We start from the raw sequence: 19,289 nt of genomic DNA, 5'->3' as shown, positions 1-19,289 counted from the left end.
AGGCCAGGAGGTAGTCCCATTTCCCTCTCCAATATGGCTCTTGCAAGGCCACCATCATTCTGGGCCATTGCTTAGTCTCCAGCTTTGGAAACAAAAGGAAAAGCAAGACCAGGAAGGTGCTGGGACAAAAGCACTGGGGAATTGGAAGGTGGTGAGGGGAGTCAGGGACCCCATCCATACAACAGGAAAACCCAGGAAGACCCACGGGATATCAGGGGACCTTCCTGGGGATTAGAAACACCTGCCTGGGAATGGAGAAGTGTCTGAAAAATTGACCCAAACTCTTCCCTGCCCCAGTTCCGACTCCTCCTTTAAGAATATCACATTTTAAAATTTCTGGGAGGGGCAAAATACAGGTGTGCCCTTCAGGACACCCTGCCCACACAAGTCCACCCTCTGGTGTGGGCCTCTCAGCAGTCGCTCGAGGGCCTGGAAGGCGGTCAAAGGATCAGTTCATCTTCATCCTCCTCGTCCGTGGATCGCAGACTGGGGCCCTGCAAGATGTCAGCCAGCTCCTCTTCTGGTCCTGGGCTCTCCACCAGCTCCAGCTCCTCCAGCTCACGCTCTGCTTTGGCTAAGGCCATGGGGCGAGGGGTCTCTGGGGACGGGGGTGGCACAGGAGTCTCTGGGGAGGCAGGAGCCACATCCCCAGCTCCAAGGACTCCAGCTCCATCCTCGGGCAGGCTCCAGCCCTCTGCAGGAGGCAGGGGTCCCCCAGGGCTCTTTCGAGTTGAAGTTGTGTTCCGGAAGCTGGCAAGGGGAGGGCGGAGCTGCACCCCAGATTTGGTGTGGCCCTCAATAGCCTTCTGTAGCTGGTGAGGAGTAGGAGAGGGAAAGAGGCACAAAGTAGCAAAGAGAAAGATGAGGGCAGTGGGGGGGAGACAGGTGAGAACAGACACACAAAAGGAAACAGTAATGGGAAAGAAACAGGGGGGCAGGGAAGGAGAAGTGGAGAGACAGACATCAGGAACAAAGGAAGGAGACAAGGAGGAGACAAGAGCATGACAGCTCTGCCTGCGGAGCGGCAGTGACTCTCCAGCTCCCCTGGCTCAGGCCCTCTGTTGACCCTTCCTTCCTAGTGACTTTCTTAGTCTCATCCACCTACCTCTTTCCCTCCCATGGCACACTCTTTGAAATGTGACTCAAGCCATCAGTGGAAGGTGATGTGGGGTCTCACCTGGCGTGGAGAATCCTGCCCCCTTTGCAACTGAAGCCATGGTAGGCTTTGTACCTCCCACTGGTTGCTCCCCCCACTTCCTCCAGTCTCTGAGTGAGAAATGGAGAAACCTGGAAGGACTTCCAAGATATCAATACCATCCCTTCCTCACTCGTACCCCCTTGTCCTATGCACATCTGCCCCTCTGCTCCTCACGGGGGACCCATCATTGTCCATTACCTCTTCCAGTGCCAGGACACCCCTGAGCTTTCCCATGCTGGTCACGTAGGCAAGATGAAGGCCGAGAAGCGAGAAGAGGGTGTGAGTCTGAGTGGGGAGAACACAGGTCAGTGCACCCGGCATACCTGCATGTCCTCCCTACAGCCCTGAGCAGCCAGCAAGGCCTTGCCTTGTGCAGGGTCGTTTGCTCCACCAGCTGGAAGGGAGACTGGTCGATACAGCAGCAATCGAAACAGACAGGCTGGCTCAGCTGCTCCTGCTCCCAGGCTTCAATCTGTCAGGCAGAGTAGGACCGTCACCAATATCACAGAGGCCCAGCTTTGACCCGAACTAGCCTCCTTGTCCCTGCTCAGAACCCTGAAACACAGGTGAACCACTACTGACCCTTGTTCCCAGAGGACAGTGCCTCTCTCTCTCTCTCATTGGGCCCTAGACCCACCCTGCACTCTTGGATACCAAGGAAAGGGTTCCTTCTTCTAGTCTCCCAAGCCCTCATCCATGGGACCCCAAACACTGACTTCTGACCTGTCTTTCCAGCCTTATTTTCCACTATTCCCATAGACCCCCTGCTCCAATCAAACCCAATCGCTTTCTGTTCTTCAAATGCACCTTCTGGTTGTCTTTGCTGTTCTTACCACCTGGATTCCGGCACCAACCCCCTCCCCACATCATGTCATTCCTGACTTTCCCAGCCAGACGTACTTTCCTTCTTTTTCTTCCCTGTGGAGCTCTGCAAGTCCTTCCTTTTCAGAAGTGGCATTGGTTATGCTCACCCTTGCCTGGCATTTGTCTTTCCTCTGCTACCAGACACCTGTTCCTTGATAATGTTGCGTGCACCGATTGCTATATACATGAAGAAATTAGCACAGCAACCTCTGATGAAGTCAATCACGCTGAATATGTGTTGAATTTGAGCAGAGTGGCATCTCATGGCACTCAGGTAACTTGAGGAAAGCTGGTTTTAGTTTGTTAGTTTTTGAGTTTGGTCTGATAGGAACATTGAGGCACAAAGGCCAGTATAATAATCTTTTTTTTTTTTTTAAACTGGGGATCAAATGCAGAGCTTAAAGATGCTAGGCAAGCACTCTACCTCAGAGCTACATCTTCAGTCCTTTTTACTTTTTATTTTGGGTCTTGCTAAATTGCCCAGGCTGGCCTCAAACTTGCTATACTCCTGCCTCAGCCGCCTGAGCTAAGGTTATGGCATTCTAGCCTGGCTCCAGCAATTCTCTTGACATTAGATAAACACATTGGAAACTCCAAGATTACAAACAAACCATTATGTCATAAATGGACCTAAGAGTTTCTAAAATTGTTCTTCAATCTGTATTCTCTGAGTGATGTAGTGCTTTACCTACTTATTTCCCTTTTTGTCCAAATCTGTACCTCTAAGCTTCGGAGAATAACAACAAAGGCTGTCACTGAATTCTAGGGTCTAGTGTGTGGTCCACAGAGAGGCTCCCTCCATCTGTCCTGAGGCTCCTGGACAGTGACAGTCATGCCTCCTCTAAACTCCTGAATAAAGGTTCCTACAAGGTTTAACCAGCACTCAGCACAGGATGGACGAGCACTTAGCAGGACTGCTGCAGGCAGGATATATTATAGGATGGATAGGGTGGGTCCTGTCCTCTTCCATGATAATTTCTGGCCTGCTCAGCTTCCTTTTTTGCCTCTCCAGCAGCAGTAATACACGCACTTCCTCTGTGCCAAGAATCATTCTAATTGTTTTACGTGTCTTAGCTCACTGAATGCTCCCCCACAACCCTATCTTCATCTTCACGTTGCAGATGAGGAAGCAGAGGCACACAGTGCCCAAGACTCCACAGTCAGCAATGGGTGGAGCCCGGCTTCTAGAACTGTGTGCTGACCAAGGTACAGCCCCTGATTCTGTATAAAGGGAAGAGGATGCTGCTGTAGGGTCTTGCAAAAAGCTCTGGACCAGTTAGAAACCAGACCTCTAACCGTGTATACTCTAAACAGAATATGCAGAATTGCTGGGACATTGAATGAATTCTTACCATATTGAATTATTTTCATAATTCCCTTAGTTCCCTTATATTTTTTTGTCAATACCAACATCTTGATATTGTCAAGGTTGTCATCTCATCTGATTTGATCTGAGAAATGTGTTCAAAATATCCTGAATTTGTACCTTATCTTTCCAAAATACCTCCATAACTTGTCACATGGGAGTGGGTAGTTTCTTAAAGTTTTCCTTGGGAAAGACAAGCTAGAAATATATGATCTATCTTCTTTTTATGTCTAGCTGAACTTTATTTCCAACAATCATTAAAAAGCCATATTGATCAGCTGGGCATGGTGGTGCATGCTTGTAATGTCAGTGACTCTGAAGGCTGAGGCAGGAGGATCAGGAGTTCAAAACCAACCTCAGCAATGATGAGGCACTAAGCAACTCAGTGAAACCCTGTCTCTAAATAGAATACAAAATAGGGCTGGGGATATGCTTTAGTGGTCAAGTGCCCCTGAGTTCAGTCCTCAGTATAAGAAAAAAAAAAAAAAAGACCACATTGATCAAATTAGCTGCCTTTAATTAATTAATTAATTAATTTACTATGATACTGGAGATTGAGCCCAGGGGTACTTTACTACTGAGCCACATCCTCTTTTTTTTTTCTTCTTCTTTTAAAACTTTGAGACAGGGTCTCACTAAGTTGCTGAGGCTAGCCTCAAATTTGTAATCCTCCTTCCTCAGCCTACAGGGTCATTGGGATTATAGACATGTGCCACCACATCCAGCTCTGGTTTTCACTTTTTGGTACAATAAAAGCATATGTATTCATATTATCGGATTTAGGAACTTAACAAAATACTCCTAAAATGCAGCCATAGCCCACCTGATTCCTTTTTGTGTCCCAAGGAAGGTTTCTTCTCTTGCCTCTGTGATCATCTATTTAACTTTTCCGCAAGTCATGTATCAGAAGGGCGTGTGTTTGGAGGAGTGGCAGGGGAGAAAGGGAAGGTTTCTTTCTTTCTTCCCACCAACCCACAACCTCCTCCTCTGAGCCTGCAGTACTTCTGATATGCAGCACATACTCATTGTGGATGTCCAATAAGATGTTTATTTTAAAATAGAACCCACCATGGCCTTTTGTCAGCTACCCACTTTAAAAGCTCTGCCTCTTCAGGATTTGCAGCCAGCCTGTACTCTTCTATGCTACACGGAATAGTTGCTAATGGATTTTTTTGCTCCTCTACAACCCCTAGGGCCTGTTTTGATCAGGCTCCCAACCACTGCTCCACATTCTGTTCTCTCCTCACAAACAAGCACAGTCAGTATTGGGTTTTCTCTGGTGTACTTGGTAACTGCCTCTTTAGGAGATAGGCACCTGTCCCCACACATGATTTGTCTTCTATTTGCAGATCCCAGATTCACTGTCTGACAGTTTCAGGGCCTGATGGGTCTAGTACCGTATCCACCACCAGGGCAGATTCATCCATGATAGTTTTGATGTGGTTCTTCTCCATCCTTGCGGTTAGAGCCTGGATCCATGGTGCCATTTTACTTCAGTTAAGTGCCACCCTTCTGAATGGCCTTTGCCTGTTCTAAAATGTCCCTTAACTCCAGAAGATTCAAAGCTCATCTTAGTACCATGGCCCCATCTTCTCACAGAGGCTCAGAACTTTAACAATTCTGTTCCTCAGAGAATACTGTTGGGCCCATCACATGCTCCCTACTCTCCACAATTATACCTTACTCCCACCTCTCAAAATGCTTCCTGTCTAGGAAGCATTGTTTTATCCTTAACAATAACACAGTGAAGAAAGTAGGAAAAAATCATCAATACCTCCATGGGGCAGAACAATCCACCCAAGGTTGCAGTTTCTCTTACTTACCTCTTCAGGTGACATGTTATCCACCAAATCTGTTGAATCCTAGAGAAGAAAGACATGCGTCAAGGTCTTTTTCTTCTCACACTAGCAACAGTTTCCCATGAAGCAGGAGTCATCTCTTCCTGGCCAAGGCCACAGAAACCTCCTTTCCAAGTCACCTTCCCTGCAGGCATCCCTACCCCTGTTTATGGACCATGGTTTCCCACTTCTCAAAGACAAGATCCCTTTCCCCTCGTCCCTGTGAACACATCTCCTCTCACCTGGGTTGTTTTCTTTTTTGCAGGGCGAGCTCTGCCCAGCAAGCAGCGTAGCAGGCAATGGAAGATGGAGAATCTTTGACCTGAAAGGAGTGGTGCATAGAGAGAGGAAATGGCCAGGGGCTTCTGAGCGGTCCCTGACACTTTGTCACCAAAGGACTGCACTCCCAGGTGCCTCATTTCTGTAGACACGTCTCTTCCACCTCTGCCCCTGGGGGCAGTAATACGGAATATTGGGCAATAAGACCTCCTCCCGCCATCACCGGTCGCATACCTCCTCATAGGAGTAGGCCTTAGGTGGTGAGCTCAGACTCAACCCAAGGCCTGAGTTAGGGGTATGCTAGGAGGTCTTCACCTGCAGGTTCGGGGGCTTCCAGTGACTGCTTGTGGCTGGGCAGGGGTCCATTGGGCTCTTCAGGGGCGGATGGAGCAGCAGGAAAGGGGGAAGGAGGAGGAGGAGGAAGCTGAAAGAAATAACAAAAATTCTCAGCCTCCGAAAAGAGGCCTCCCTGCCTTTCCCAGTGGGTGTCCTGGGAAATCTAACTTTTCCTCCCCGTGGCTCAGGTTCCCGCATCCCTTTGAAGTCCCATCGACAGTCACCTACAACCTTATCTCCTTCAGGGACTGGACTCAGAGGACTGCCTTTATTTCACCCAATCCAGAATTCTGGCTTTCTCAGTCATCCACATTTGGTCTCCGATCTCCTAGTTTCCCTGCACCTGTCACGGTCCAGCCCAGCCATCGCCAAACGGTGGAGATGTCGCTAGCGACCCCTGCCGACAACTTTCTTTCCCTTCGCCCCCTCGGTCCGGCTCCCCCAGGCCCTTCCAGGCTCATCACCTCGGTCTTCCCTGAGAGGTCCTCGTCTTCATCCTCATCCACAAAGGCGAAGGACTCGGGCCGCCCCAGGGGCGCGCCGCCAGGGAGCCCCTCCCCTGCCAGCCGCGCCTTGCCGTCGTAGGGCAACTCGGACAGCTTCCGCGCCATGTCCTGGGCAGCTCGCAGTCTCCGCTCCGGACAAAGGTGGCGCTGCAGGAGCGACTGCAGCTCTGAGCGCTCCACGGAGCCCAGCAGGATCATTGAATCTGGGGGGAACCCACGCTCAGCCTGGGGGCTGCTCCGGACTCTGCTCAGCTACCTGGCACAACTGAGCCAGGGGAGCAGAAACCCAGTGTCTGCTTTTTTTTTTTTTTTTTTCCCTCTCCAGCCCTCTCTTTCTAAAAACTCATTTCAAAAATCCTCCAGGGTTGACCTCACTCCATCCCTTCTATTTCACACATTTAGCACTTTACAGGCCCAATTGGTATCACATCAATTGGTGCTAAAGTGTACTTATTTGGATGCTGCCCTCATATAGAATGTTTGCAAATAGAGGAGCTCAGTATTAAAATGGATCAATCAACCCTGTGCAATAGAATGATCTGTGAAAAGTCATTCAAACAGGCTATGACCTGAGCACACTTTGAAAGAAGTACAAACAATGCAAGCTCGTGTCTTCTACCCTGGAAGAAGGGAAACGAGGACACTGCCTTTCACATTTGACATGTCATCACTTAAACTGGGTCTTTCTAGACATAAATAAATGCCTACTTTTTCTGGAAAGGTCAGGATATGTTTACAGAAATTCTGCTATAATAATTAACATTTTCATTAAGTTTTAAGGTCATGAAATTGTAGCAGTGTTACTGAGATAAACTGTGCTAAATCTCAGTCATTACAGTGAAAATCCTGCACCTCATGGGCTGTACCTTTACACCAAGATCCATTGCTTTATAACATAATAGAACCTGCCTTAGTTTAGAGAAAATGTCTAAATTGAGAAATTTGGATATTCTGATTATTTGAAATCAGACTAACAATCTTAATGGCTCCAAATAGCTCCACCTGATGTTTCTCTATTGCATAATTTAAACACTCACTAGAGAAGTATTTATTGAATATCCAGTAAATATTTAGGACAAGGCATGCTGGAAAGACAGAAGCTATAGCTTGTCTTCCTCACTATTCCTTGAAGGTAGACACTATTCTACCTTCAAGGAATAGTGAGGAAGGCAAGACATAAATATATAAACCACAATAAAATAATACAAAGTAGGATGAGCTACCAAATCTGGGCAAGAGGTATGGTGAGGGAAGAGAAATGTGAAGTCACCGTTTACTAAAACCATCCATTACTCCCTAGGGAACAGTTTCATCTCTTCCTTAAGTTGAACATTAAAAACAGATGTGATTTAGTTAAGTAGTAAAAGGCTATGATTCTCATTATTCATGTATTTCCTAATTGTGAATTCACCTACTCCCTAAAGTACATTTGTAACCCCATATCAATATTAGAGGTGCTTTTTCTGTAATTCACAGACACATACAGGGGAACAAAATATTTAAGTTTCCCAATGCTCATGTCCCCATCTGGGGTTGAACAAAATAGTGCTTAGCTTTCTCCTTTCAGCTTGAGTATTGTAAATAAGGATTCTTTTTGCAAGCTTCTTACAGCCATGATTTTTGCATCTTCAAGCTTTGTAGTTGGTGATTTTGCTGTTTAAAATGACCCCCAAACGTAATGCCATGGTGCTGAAGTGCTGTCTAGTGTTCCTAAGCACAAGGAGGCTGAGATATGCCTTACGGAGAAAGTATGCGTGTCAGGTAAGCTTCGTTCAGGAATGATTACAGTGCTGTTGCCACAAGTTAAATGTTAATAAATAACAAATATCTATTAAATAAAGCACCTTTAAACAGGAACACATATAATATAAGTTTATATGCTGATTAGTTGACAAAATACTGACCAGAGTCTCTAAGGAACCTTATTGCAATTTTTCCCCTAGGGGCAATTGTTCAGTATAGTGCTCACTAATTCTGGGCTCATGGTGACTTTATAGAACAGAAGTGCCTCCAACAATAAGAATCAACTGTATTTATTTAACTGGATTTTTGACCACTTCCTCATTGACCTTTTCCTCTAGGAAGATCAAGATCCCTATGAGGCCAGGCTGGGCCTTCCACAGCAGGAGGGTGGCTGTATAGGCAAGCCTGCTCAACAGAGCCACCTCTGCCTCTGTACAACCCCAGTTTAGGTCACCAGTTCAGAAGTCTGCTTCTTTCCTTCCCACTAACCTTTTGAATCCACCAGTGGTAAAGTCTTGACCGTGGTTGTCTGGAGCAGGTATCGCAATTCCCCGTATGTGCAAGAAGCGGAAACAAACTTCACATCACGTACCATGATGTCTTCAACGAAGATTGTAAATTTGCTATGGAGGGAGAAAGCAGGGTGGGTTAGCCCCCCCCCCCCGCCCCACTTGCCTATGCCTTTGCTGTCCCTTCCATTCCTCCCTTGAGGTTTGCCACGCACTAGTCACTCACAGTATTTATTAGTACATGGAAACACAAATGTAATTGAGAACAGTGCTTCCCAACATTGACCCTGATCTCCATCTCAACCTCAGAGCCCCGTCTCCCTCATCAAATCTGTGCCAGTTCCAGGTAGTGTCCCTGACCTGAGCTGGTTCCAACCAAGGTCAGGCAGGTAGGGTAGCTTCTTGACCTGGATGATGCTGTCATAGAGGGAGGGCTGCAGGCTCTGAGCCACCATGTTGGCCAAGATAACAGCTACCATCATGGGTAGGATGTGAGCAATTTGACCAGTTAACTCAAAGCAAATCACAGCTGTGGAAACTGTGTGGGACACGGCACCCGTCAGCGCTGCTGCTCCTAGAATGACATGGGAAAGGATCAGTAGGTTAAGGCAGCCATGGTTAGCAAGGACACTTGAGGATGTGATGTGAATTACACAGAATGAGAGATGGGACCTTGGCAGTGCCAACATTCCTGAGATAACAATAAGTGTAGAGCTAGAATGCAGACCTGTTAGAAATCCATCCTTTAGACCTTGTTGTGTAATCTTCAGTAAGTCACAAAATCTTTTTGTGTGCCAAGATTTTAATTTACAAGATGAAGGTAGTAATGTTTAATCTATTCTTTGTTTTTGAAAGTTTGAATCTTTTTTTTTTTTTTTTTTTTGGTACTGAGGATTGAACTCAAGAGCACTCAACCACTGAGCTACATCCCCAGCCCAAGCCCAATTTTGTATTTTATTTGGAGACAGGGTCTCACTGAGTTGCTCAGCAACTCACTTGCTGAAGTTGGCTTTGAACTCATGATCCTTCTGTCTCAGCCTTCTGAGCCACTTGGATTACAGGTGTGTGTCATCATGTCCTGCGAAAGTTTGGATAATTTTTAACTGAGCACTTTATTTTTCAATTTTATATATATATATATATATATATATATATATATATATATATATATATATATCATACCTGAGGTGCTTTCCCACTGAACTATATTTCCAGCCCTTTTAAAATTTTGAACTAATTTTTTATCCTCTAGAGTTGCTGATATGATAGGCATATGCCACTGCACCCAGCTCCATAATTGGTTTTTAAAATACTATGTTAAGCTGGGTGCTGTGGCATATGCCTATACTCCCAGAAACTCTAGAGGCTGATGCAGAAGGATCACAAGTTCAAAACTAGTCTCATATCTTAACAAGTCCATATCTCAAAATAAAATAAAAAGGGCTGGGGTGTTGCTGGGTGGTAAAGTGTTCCTGGGTTCAATCCCCAGTACCAGAAAAAAAAATTCTGTAATAAAATCATGATGTTATTTTACTTTGGGCCTTGATGCTAACAATTAATGAAAACCCAAGAATCATTCTGTGGACTTGGAGCAATGAGACCTGATCAGATCCTGATTCTATGCCTCAACTGTATGAACAGAGATTAATTTCTCTGTAATCCCATGCTCTCGCCTGTACAGTAAAAGCATCCTTAAATGATTTCTAAAGCTGTTGCTGATTCAAAAATCTTATGATTCTATGAATCTATCTTGCTTAATTTTTTTAGTTGTTTTCTCCTCAATCCAAATAGTCCCTCCTGCACTGACTACATTTTTTACTTAAATATAAATAATAGGCAGCCTATGGTAGAATGTTGAGATGGTATATGTGAAAATGGAACAAGAAAAAGTCACAGAGGGAAATGTTGGGAGGAATGACACTACTGGGTGATGCATCCAACATACTTCAGAACATTGTCTATCACAGGACACATAAACTGGGAAATGTCCACCGGGGAGGATGGGGAGGGACACCTGAGAGGCATGAAGATAAAGGATAAGAATAGTTGACTCTAAGGGATGAGTGGATAAAGAAAATGTGGTGTATGTACACAATGGAGTTTTATTCAGCCATAAACAGAAAATGAAATTATGTCATTTGCAGGAAAATGGAGGAATTAGAGACCATTATGTTAAGCGAAATAAGCCAGACTCAGAAGGTCAAGGGTCATGTGTTTTTCTCTCATGTGGAAACTAGATAGGAAAAAGGAACAGAAAGATGGAGGAGGGAATCTCACAAAAATTGAAGGAAATCAGTAAAATAGAGGAAAAGGACCAGGAGGAGGGAGAAGGGGAGAGAAAAAGGAAATACTGGGGAAGGATATTGGGCAAATTATATTGTGCGAATGTGTGACTACGTAATAACAAGTCCCACCATGGTGTATAACTATAATGTAACAATAAACAGTATGGGAAAAAAAAAAGAATCCTTGACTCTAAGTGGCAATGGAAGACATTATAATGAGACTGGGAGCAAGGTACTACATGAGCCACAAAGCTGGTTGGTGCTTCTGGATTTGGGTGAAGAGGGGAGGGTGGGAAAAGGAATGACGATCCGGGGGATTATATCAGTCCCTTTGATGGCTCCATCCCAGAAGTCACTTCAGAGTAAAGGAACTAAGGCTCAGGCAGCTTTCTCCATGGTTGTCCAGGTAACAAGTAGCAGGGAGAACCTAGAGCTCATGTCTCTCAGCTGTCGCTCCTGTGTCCTTAGTCCTTATTAACATTAGCCCCTTTCAGATGGAGTTTACCCGAGCCAGTCACCTGCTTTATTGGTTCCATGATTCTTAGGAAGGAAAGAAAAAAACCCTCACTGAATATGCAGACAGGATCCAAGATGTTTCACATTTAGTCCCCATTATCCCTCATCCACATGAGGAAACTAAGGCCTGCAGAAGTATAATAGGAGCTGGTGTCAGAGCCAAGGGTTGGTTATTGGCACAGAAGTTGAATTAGATGGCCTCAAATTGAAACCATATTGTGTACATTGCAATGAAGACGTATTCGGAGAGTTTGATTGTGGGAGTTTGGGGTACCCAATGTTTGTTACCAGAGGATGGGAAGTTTCTCACCAATAACTGCATAGCCCCCAGGAAGGATCTTGTAGATGATGTCATCAAATAAGATACCTTCAGGGAACAGCATGGCCATTATCTCTCCTACCAATCTTCCAAATGCAGCTCCTAGTGGGAAGATAAAAGAAGGAACTTGCTGTGAAATCCAAGTTCTTTATTCTCTCTGTTTTCAGGATAATCTCTCATGAGTGTTAAGGGCAAATACAAACTTTCAGCATCTCAGGTTCTTTCTTGATTCTCAGAACCCTAGATTGCAGCTTCAGGTTTGATGCCATCAGAACTTACCTAGCACAAACACAGGCATGAAGCCTCCACAAGGTATGGGCATAGTGGTAGCCACGATGGACATCCAAAACTAGGGTAACAAAGAAGTATTAGAACCCCCTCTCAACTCTGCCCAACACACACATTCACACACACACTCTCACTCATTGTGGTCCTTCTGACCTCAAGAGTCATCACAGAAATCCAGGGATAGCTAATCCTCTGGAAGCCATCTTGCCTGCCATCTTTTCTACAAAACCAAAAACTTGGTACTTTTGGGATGAGGGATAACAAAGGACAACAGGATAAGAAAGTTCCTGCAGATGGCTAAACTAAATCCCTCCTACTTTGAATGACTGTTTCCCTTTTGGCAATCTGCAATCAGGAATAGAGCCCCAGGGGACCCCCCTTTCAAGCCCCAAAGGCGCTGAGCCCACTGTACTCACTTAACCCAGACAGTTCACCTCTAGAGCAGCCTGAAACTCTTAAAGCTAGATTTATTTTCCTGGTCAGGTAATATTTCTGAAAAGGAGCCCCAGCTCTAACTGGTAAGCACTTAAGTCCTAGTGACTTATTGCGTAATGAATTTAGCTTCCATGTGTCTTTACAAAGCCCCCCATATGGCGAACCTCACAGAGAAACCTGAGCTATTTGCTTTGAAAAATTAGATCTGGGGACAGGGATGTTACTCAGTGACGGAAAATGTGCTTAGCATATGTGGGGTCTTGGCTTTGTCCCCCACCACGCACACACAAAAAAATCAACCTGTCCTGAATGTACTGAAAGGAAGAAGCAAGAGCCCAATTAGGCAGCCAATACAATAGAAAAGATCTTCAAGGTCAACTTCATAAGGTAGTATTCCAAAAAGAAATTGGGACAATTTTAGCTAAAGCAGTATGCACATTCTAAGGCAAAGAATACAAATGAACTGAGAAACAGAATGAAAAGAAAATAGTGGTTGAACATTTGAAATATCTGCAGAAGAAATAAAGGCATGAGACGAATATAATAACTCAGCAACAGGTTTATGATTGCTTCCAAAATAAGTAAGCCAATTCTAGATAAGGATCTCAAACTAATTAGGTGCAAGATGGTAACAGCTAAAGGTCAAAACAAACTGCCATGATTAAAGGATTCACATTTTTTTAAATTGCTCCAACTGCACTGCAAACTAATGAGAAATAAAATTTTTAATCTTCTGGACCTTAGAAAGACTTCCCATCAGTCAAAGCTGAATTGAAGAGACAGTAACGAAGACTCTGAAGAAGCATCATCCCATAAGCTCTGAGATGAGACAAAAGATACACTTTTTAAAAAAATGTTTTTTTAGTTGTTGATGGACCTTTATTTTACTCATTTATTTATATGCAGTGCTGAGAATTGAACCCAGTGCCTCACACATGTGAGGCAAGCACTCTACCACTGAGCCATGACCCTGGCCCAAAACACACTTTTTCATGACAGAATATGTCTGTTTAAAACAGTTGAGAACCATAACGTTAATTGCACAAAATGAAGAAAATATACACTGAGACTTTCTTTGGGGTAGAGAATGCATCTTGTGATTGCCTTCTCTGCACTGGCACAGTGCTCTGTGAAAATTGGCAGGATTGAGGTAGGAAGGAAGGAAAGATGATAGGCTGGCCAAACAGTGTTCATATAAAGCAGAAAAACTATTGGAGCTGAGTCACTAAAATACCTAACAGAGTGATGCTCATCCAGGGGCACTTATTTAAAATGCAATGACAAGACCCCACTGGAGGCCATGCATCAGACTATCTGGAGACAAGATTCTAGGTAATTGTAGCTTAAGCTTCTTAAATTATTATGACATTTAATAGTTTGAGACCTCTTGAATTATTATGAACATCTTTTTGGAATAAGTACAACACCACCACAGGGATTTTGAAGGCTCAGGTTAAGCCAAAAGCTCCAGTAATACCGATAATCGATGACTGGTATGTCTGATTTCAGAGGATGAACTAGATTATCCTCCAAGATATGTGTAAGAACACGTTCAGGATTGGGGGGGGGGGGGGGACAGGACTCTGAAGTTATCAACCTCCATAGCACAAAGAATGACATGAGATTAGCAAGACTTTTTTTAGCTATTGACACATGAAAGAAAAGATCCAGAAGTGATGTGGATACACAAGTCCCAAGACTTTAATCACCAATTACAGAGAACTAGGAAACTAGAGACTTATTACCGCAGATGTCACTACATATAGACTCTTCGTGAGACAGAGTGATATATGATCAGGCAGAAAGAATTCTACAGAGAACATAATGTTCTCAGGCTACGCTGCAAACATATTGATAGAAGGTAGTAAAGTTAGACTTATTTAAAGGGAAATCAAGAAGCTGGAATCACATTCATAATCATTTGATTTATAACACGATGATACTTTCCATGGTTCAAGATGGAGAAAGGTAAAAATTCCCTTCCTCAAAATTATGAAAGAGCTGAACTAAGAACCCCACTTGTTTGTATGACACTGCCAGAAGTCCAGAGGCACTAAATTTTAAATCCAACTGTGGAAAAGCTGTTTTATTCACTGCTATGTTTTGCATATGGTGTGAGTGCCCCAAGGTTTCATGATTTGAAATTTAATTCCCATTGTGTGGTATTAGGGGGGTGGCAACATGACTATGGTGTTTAGAGGTAGGGCCTTTTAGAACTGGTTAGGATGAGATAAAGTCATCTAGGTGGAGTCCTCATGATTAATTCCTGGTGGCTTCAGAAGACGACAGAGGGAATACAAGAGACTGAACACTGAGATACATATGTGTGCTCCCTTTTGCCACAAAGCGGTCATCACCCAATGAAGCCCCTATTCTTTGGTTGTCCATAACTGGGGGCCTGAAAGAATCTCTTTTCATTACAAAGTAGACTCCCTAGGTATTTCTTTACAGTAATGAAGAACAGACTAATATGATAATTTTTACATATTAAATTGGCTATGTTTGCTATTTCTCAAACTTTGGAAAAAAGAAGGGCATGGTTGTGAGTCCAATGATTAGGCAGTGAAAATGCTGGGAAACATCATGGATTTGTAGCAATGAATGCTTTTATGTTTATAAATATTATAGAATATTATGAGCTTGCTGCAAACTGTTGGACTTGAAATATAGCCCAGGAATTATGTGCTACTTTTTCTGATACATTTATGATGTAAATATTATCAATAATATTGTGAGAAATTAATTACAATTGAGGTCTTCTATAGCATCCAAATTGGTTTCTCAAAATAAGTTTTAATCTGTGAAGAGCAATCCAGATACATAACTAGAAATCTGGGGAGGTGGGAGGTGAAGGGAAAATGTTGAAAAATATACAGTATATTGTTTCTATAAAACTTTTCAAAATCTTGACTCTTTAACAGTGTATGTAACTCCAAAGTTACAAAGTAACTCAATTTAGAGATATCAGAAAAATACAATTATCATCACTGGACAATAAATTCTGAAATATCATTCAAACTGCAATCCACCTACTGCAGATGGACTTGTAGACTCAATGACCAACATGGGGGGGGGGGGTGGATTTATAATTAGAGAAAACAAACTCTGTAATGAAAGTCTAGAAATCAAATACCTAACAAGATGCTGACAACTTTTTTATAAGAAAATTCTTAAATATTTTGAAGAAATAAAGAAGAATTAAATTAATAAAGTGTGCAAAATATGGAAGTGAAGGTTTCAAATGAACTGGGGGAGAACACACACAAATACTGCTCAAGAAACCTGTAGCGGATCTTGAGAGTATGAGTTACAGAGTGGAAAGACCTGGTGTGTGAAATACTTGATTCTCGTACTTATAATAAGATCATTGAAAAGCACATTAAAGGAGCAGAAAATAAAACAAGAAAGGATCTTTGAAAATAAGTTTTTTCAACTGCAAGCATAAGATTAGCTAAAGATCAATGATCAAATATTACATGGTGGCACATAGCAAGTGTTTAGTAACATTTTTTGAACAAATGAATAAATAAACCTACTGTATTGTAATAACAATATAAATATAACTTAGTGACTTGTGTCCTGGGCAAATATATATTCATAAAATGTTTTAATGAACCAGTTAATAGAAAGGTATTCAAAAACATGAAAGTTCTATATAGGCAGACACACATATGAGAACACTAATATAGAGAGAAAAATGTTGGGTTATTTAAGCAAGACACAGTGTTAGTAGAAGGATAATCATAGAAAAAGGAAAAGAGGCAATCAGCAGTTGTCTAGATGTCACACCAGGGCTGGAAATTAAAAATGTCTTTGTACAGGGTAATAATTGAGAAGGCCATATATATATAACCTTTGATGGGCAAGTATGAAAAAGAATGGATATAAAAAAGATCCTAATTGAAGTCAGGAAAAAATGGTTTGAGTTGAAAGATCCTAATAACTTAGCCACCTAAATGAAGAATAATAACATTTATAACAATTATTTATAGTCAGTATTAAAATTAATTTAAATATTTTATCTCTTTTGAAATTCTAGAAAAACGATTACCCATAATCTGGGGAGAAAATCTATGTGCAAATCACCTGAAAAATGAATTATCAGGGGCTGGGGTTGTGGCTCAGTAGTAGAGTGCTTGCCTAGTAAGTGTGAGGCACTGGGTTCAATCCTCAGCACCACATAAAAATAAATAAATAAAATAAAGGTATTGTGTCCATCCACAGTTAAAAATGTTTTAAAAAAGAAGTATCAGTTACATGGAGAATGAAGTACTAATTATCTAATATGTGGGAGGAATTTGGTTAATTAATGCAAGGTTTCTACACAGCCATCTATATTGCTAAGCTCTGTTTACTTGGCTTCTCAGATGCCTTAATAAGAGATCAAGTGGAACCTCTGGAAGGGTGATTATAATTATGTCAAACATCTCGAAATTGATATGAACGGAGCAATTAGCCCAGATCTGGGTTCACTTCTGCAGCTTCTATGGTTTCTTCTGTAAGTTCTGGGAAAGACCAGAGAATTTCTGCCCCCTCTTACACCACGCAAACCCTGGGTACCTAGATTGAAGACATGTTTACAAGGCCTGCAGTGGGGGAGCAGTACCTTCATGATGAAGAAGAGAAAAATGATGATGACCACGTTGACTTGGGGGTGAATCCACACAGCTGATCGTCCCAGACTTTCAGGGTCACCTATATGTTTTACCCACGTATTGTTGTCAAACAAGGTACTGATGGCTTCGCGAGGCATCAGCTGAGGGGAAGAAGCAGAGCAAGCAGGTTCTCCAGGGAGAGACTGTATTTCCTTTTTTACATGGAGAATGAAGAACTCTTTCCCCAGCCTCTCTGTTCAAGGATCCCTTTTTCCTTTTTCCCAGGAGAGTCCACCCATGGGCAAAACTATTTAAGCTTCACAGCCTGAGCTGTCTCCTCCCTTCCTGATTGAGGGACCTAGTCCCTGTGCAGCGACCTGACCCCCAACCCCAAACCCCCAGTCTCCCTAGGGCTGACCTCTCCAGCCATGAATTGACCCATTCCTGGTGGAAAGGTGAGGGAGGCGATGACAAAAGTGACAATTCCAGGATACAGCAGGCGGCTGAAAGAGAAACAGAGTTAACCCTCCCCCGAGCCTAGCCACCCATGGTGAATACCACAAGAACTTTGGCAAGCTCAAGTTTCCTGCAGTCCACTCTAGTCTCTCAGGTCTTTCAACAAAGAGCATTCTCTTTGCCAAAAAAAGTAATCATTATAGAGGAGCCCACACAACTTGCCCTTCTAGCAGTATTCCTGCTCCTACACGCCACCTAGAGGCGTTTACTGCCTTCTACAAAGAGAAAGGGAGGAACTTGAGAAATCAGAACATTTAATGGGTAGGGCAAGGGAAGGGCAGTGACTCACTGCTTAGCAAGAAACTGGCTGAGGGCCTTGTTCTTTCGGACACCGAGCATGACTTGGCGATGCAGATACACAAATACGGCTCCCAGGAACCCACAGCAAATCCTGAGGGCGTAAGTTATCGGGTTGGAACCTCACGGGCGTGAAACCCTCATCCCTCCAACCCAACCACGGCAGGGAAACAAACCCCAGACTCCCTCCTTCCCTTCCACGCACCTCGCCGCACAAGCCACACCTCCCCGCACAAGCCACACCTCCCCTCGCCCACCGCACCTCCGGGCCTGGTCCCTTCCAATCCATAGCTTCACCCCACACCCTGCTCACCACACCTAGAGCAGTTGGCCCCACTGACCCGATGACAGCAAAGGCTGGGAGCTCCTTCAGGTCAAAGGGGAAGTCCATTCGGAAGTTGGTTCTGAACAGAGCAGTGATGGTGACTGCAGGATGAGAAGGCAGGGTTCCAGTGGGGGTTCCACCGCCAGCCAGATGCGGGGTGGGCCATCAGGGTTCCTGCCCCTTTGCCCCCAGGCCTGATTTCTCCTTTTCTTTGTGATTTCCATTTTTCTATACACAATCACTCCATAGTTGTACTCCCTACCCCATGACCTAGGTCCTTGTCCTATAACCTTGGGCCTGCTTCTAAATTATGCCACCCACTCCTTTCCTAAATTGCCCCCCATGTCCTTTCACCAGCAGCCTTAGGTCCCAAGGCCTCCACCCAGGGCCTCGCTGTTACCAGCATCCTTGTTCCACACTGCCAGCACGCGGAACACAAAGGCGCTGAACGTGGCTGCAAAGAATCCTCGCCAGTAGTTCCGAACAGCAAAGTAGGTAGAGGTGACCTCGATGCTGAATAGCACTCCTATGGGGACAGGGAAGCGGGGTCAGCAAACACTGCCCCACTGTTCCACTGCCCCACTGCTCAGACATGGGGAGTTTTTGCTGAAACTTAAATCTAAATCTGAGACAGGCCAGTGTAGAAAGGAATGATCTCTTGGTGTTGCAGGTTGCACACCACAGGCCTGCCAGGCTGGAGGAAGAGGTGGGAAATGGATGTGCCCGCCACCCCCAAACCATAAGGCTCAAGTGGCTGTGTCCTCCCACCCCTTAGTATGTAGGTTTGAGTAGTATGTAGTTCGCAACTATTGAATATCAATAGATGTTTAAAGGCAGTTGAAAACAGTCTGTAGGAAGGTTAAAAGGAGGAAGCTTCTAGGGCAGGTACTCAGCAGAATTGCCAGGCAGAGCTCAGAATTCACTGGGACTCTCTTGACACTGCCTACCTCCAGGGGCTGGAGTTTGGAGAAGTAAGAAAGCAGCAGGGGATTTACACAAGCTGACAATTCCAAGAAAAGAAACAAACAAAAATTAACATAGAAATCCTCACTGAAAGGGACCAAAGCAAGGGGG

The 19,289-nt window shown here is 44.0% G+C and overlaps 1 protein-coding gene across 1 annotated transcript in view; it reads right to left on the bottom strand.

Moving 5' to 3' along the window:
* Positions 1 to 291: 291 nt before the first annotated feature.
* Positions 292 to 19,289, bottom strand: part of CLCN1 (chloride voltage-gated channel 1) — a 30,598-nt gene continuing 11,600 nt past the window's right edge. The window contains exons 8-23 of the mRNA XM_081282972.1: positions 18,616 to 18,741; positions 18,232 to 18,316; positions 17,883 to 17,984; positions 17,496 to 17,580; positions 17,089 to 17,238; positions 12,039 to 12,108; positions 11,751 to 11,861; positions 9,000 to 9,213; positions 8,620 to 8,753; positions 6,346 to 6,590; positions 5,861 to 5,969; positions 5,509 to 5,588; positions 5,252 to 5,290; positions 1,566 to 1,670; positions 1,397 to 1,483; positions 292 to 812 (exon numbers count right to left, since the gene is read on the bottom strand). Coding sequence (XP_081139098.1) covers positions 441 to 812; positions 1,397 to 1,483; positions 1,566 to 1,670; positions 5,252 to 5,290; positions 5,509 to 5,588; positions 5,861 to 5,969; positions 6,346 to 6,590; positions 8,620 to 8,753; positions 9,000 to 9,213; positions 11,751 to 11,861; positions 12,039 to 12,108; positions 17,089 to 17,238; positions 17,496 to 17,580; positions 17,883 to 17,984; positions 18,232 to 18,316; positions 18,616 to 18,741 — 2,114 coding nt within the window. The 3' untranslated portion in view covers positions 292 to 440. The remainder of the gene's footprint in view (positions 813 to 1,396; positions 1,484 to 1,565; positions 1,671 to 5,251; positions 5,291 to 5,508; positions 5,589 to 5,860; positions 5,970 to 6,345; positions 6,591 to 8,619; positions 8,754 to 8,999; positions 9,214 to 11,750; positions 11,862 to 12,038; positions 12,109 to 17,088; positions 17,239 to 17,495; positions 17,581 to 17,882; positions 17,985 to 18,231; positions 18,317 to 18,615; positions 18,742 to 19,289) is intronic.

The sequence above is a fragment of the Spermophilus citellus genome, assembly GCF_964194105.1.
Source record: "Spermophilus citellus genome assembly, chromosome: 3".
Taxonomy (NCBI): Eukaryota; Metazoa; Chordata; class Mammalia; order Rodentia; family Sciuridae; genus Spermophilus; species Spermophilus citellus.
The sequence above is the reverse complement of the archived record's forward strand: the minus strand, read 5'-3'. Positions and strand labels throughout refer to the sequence as shown.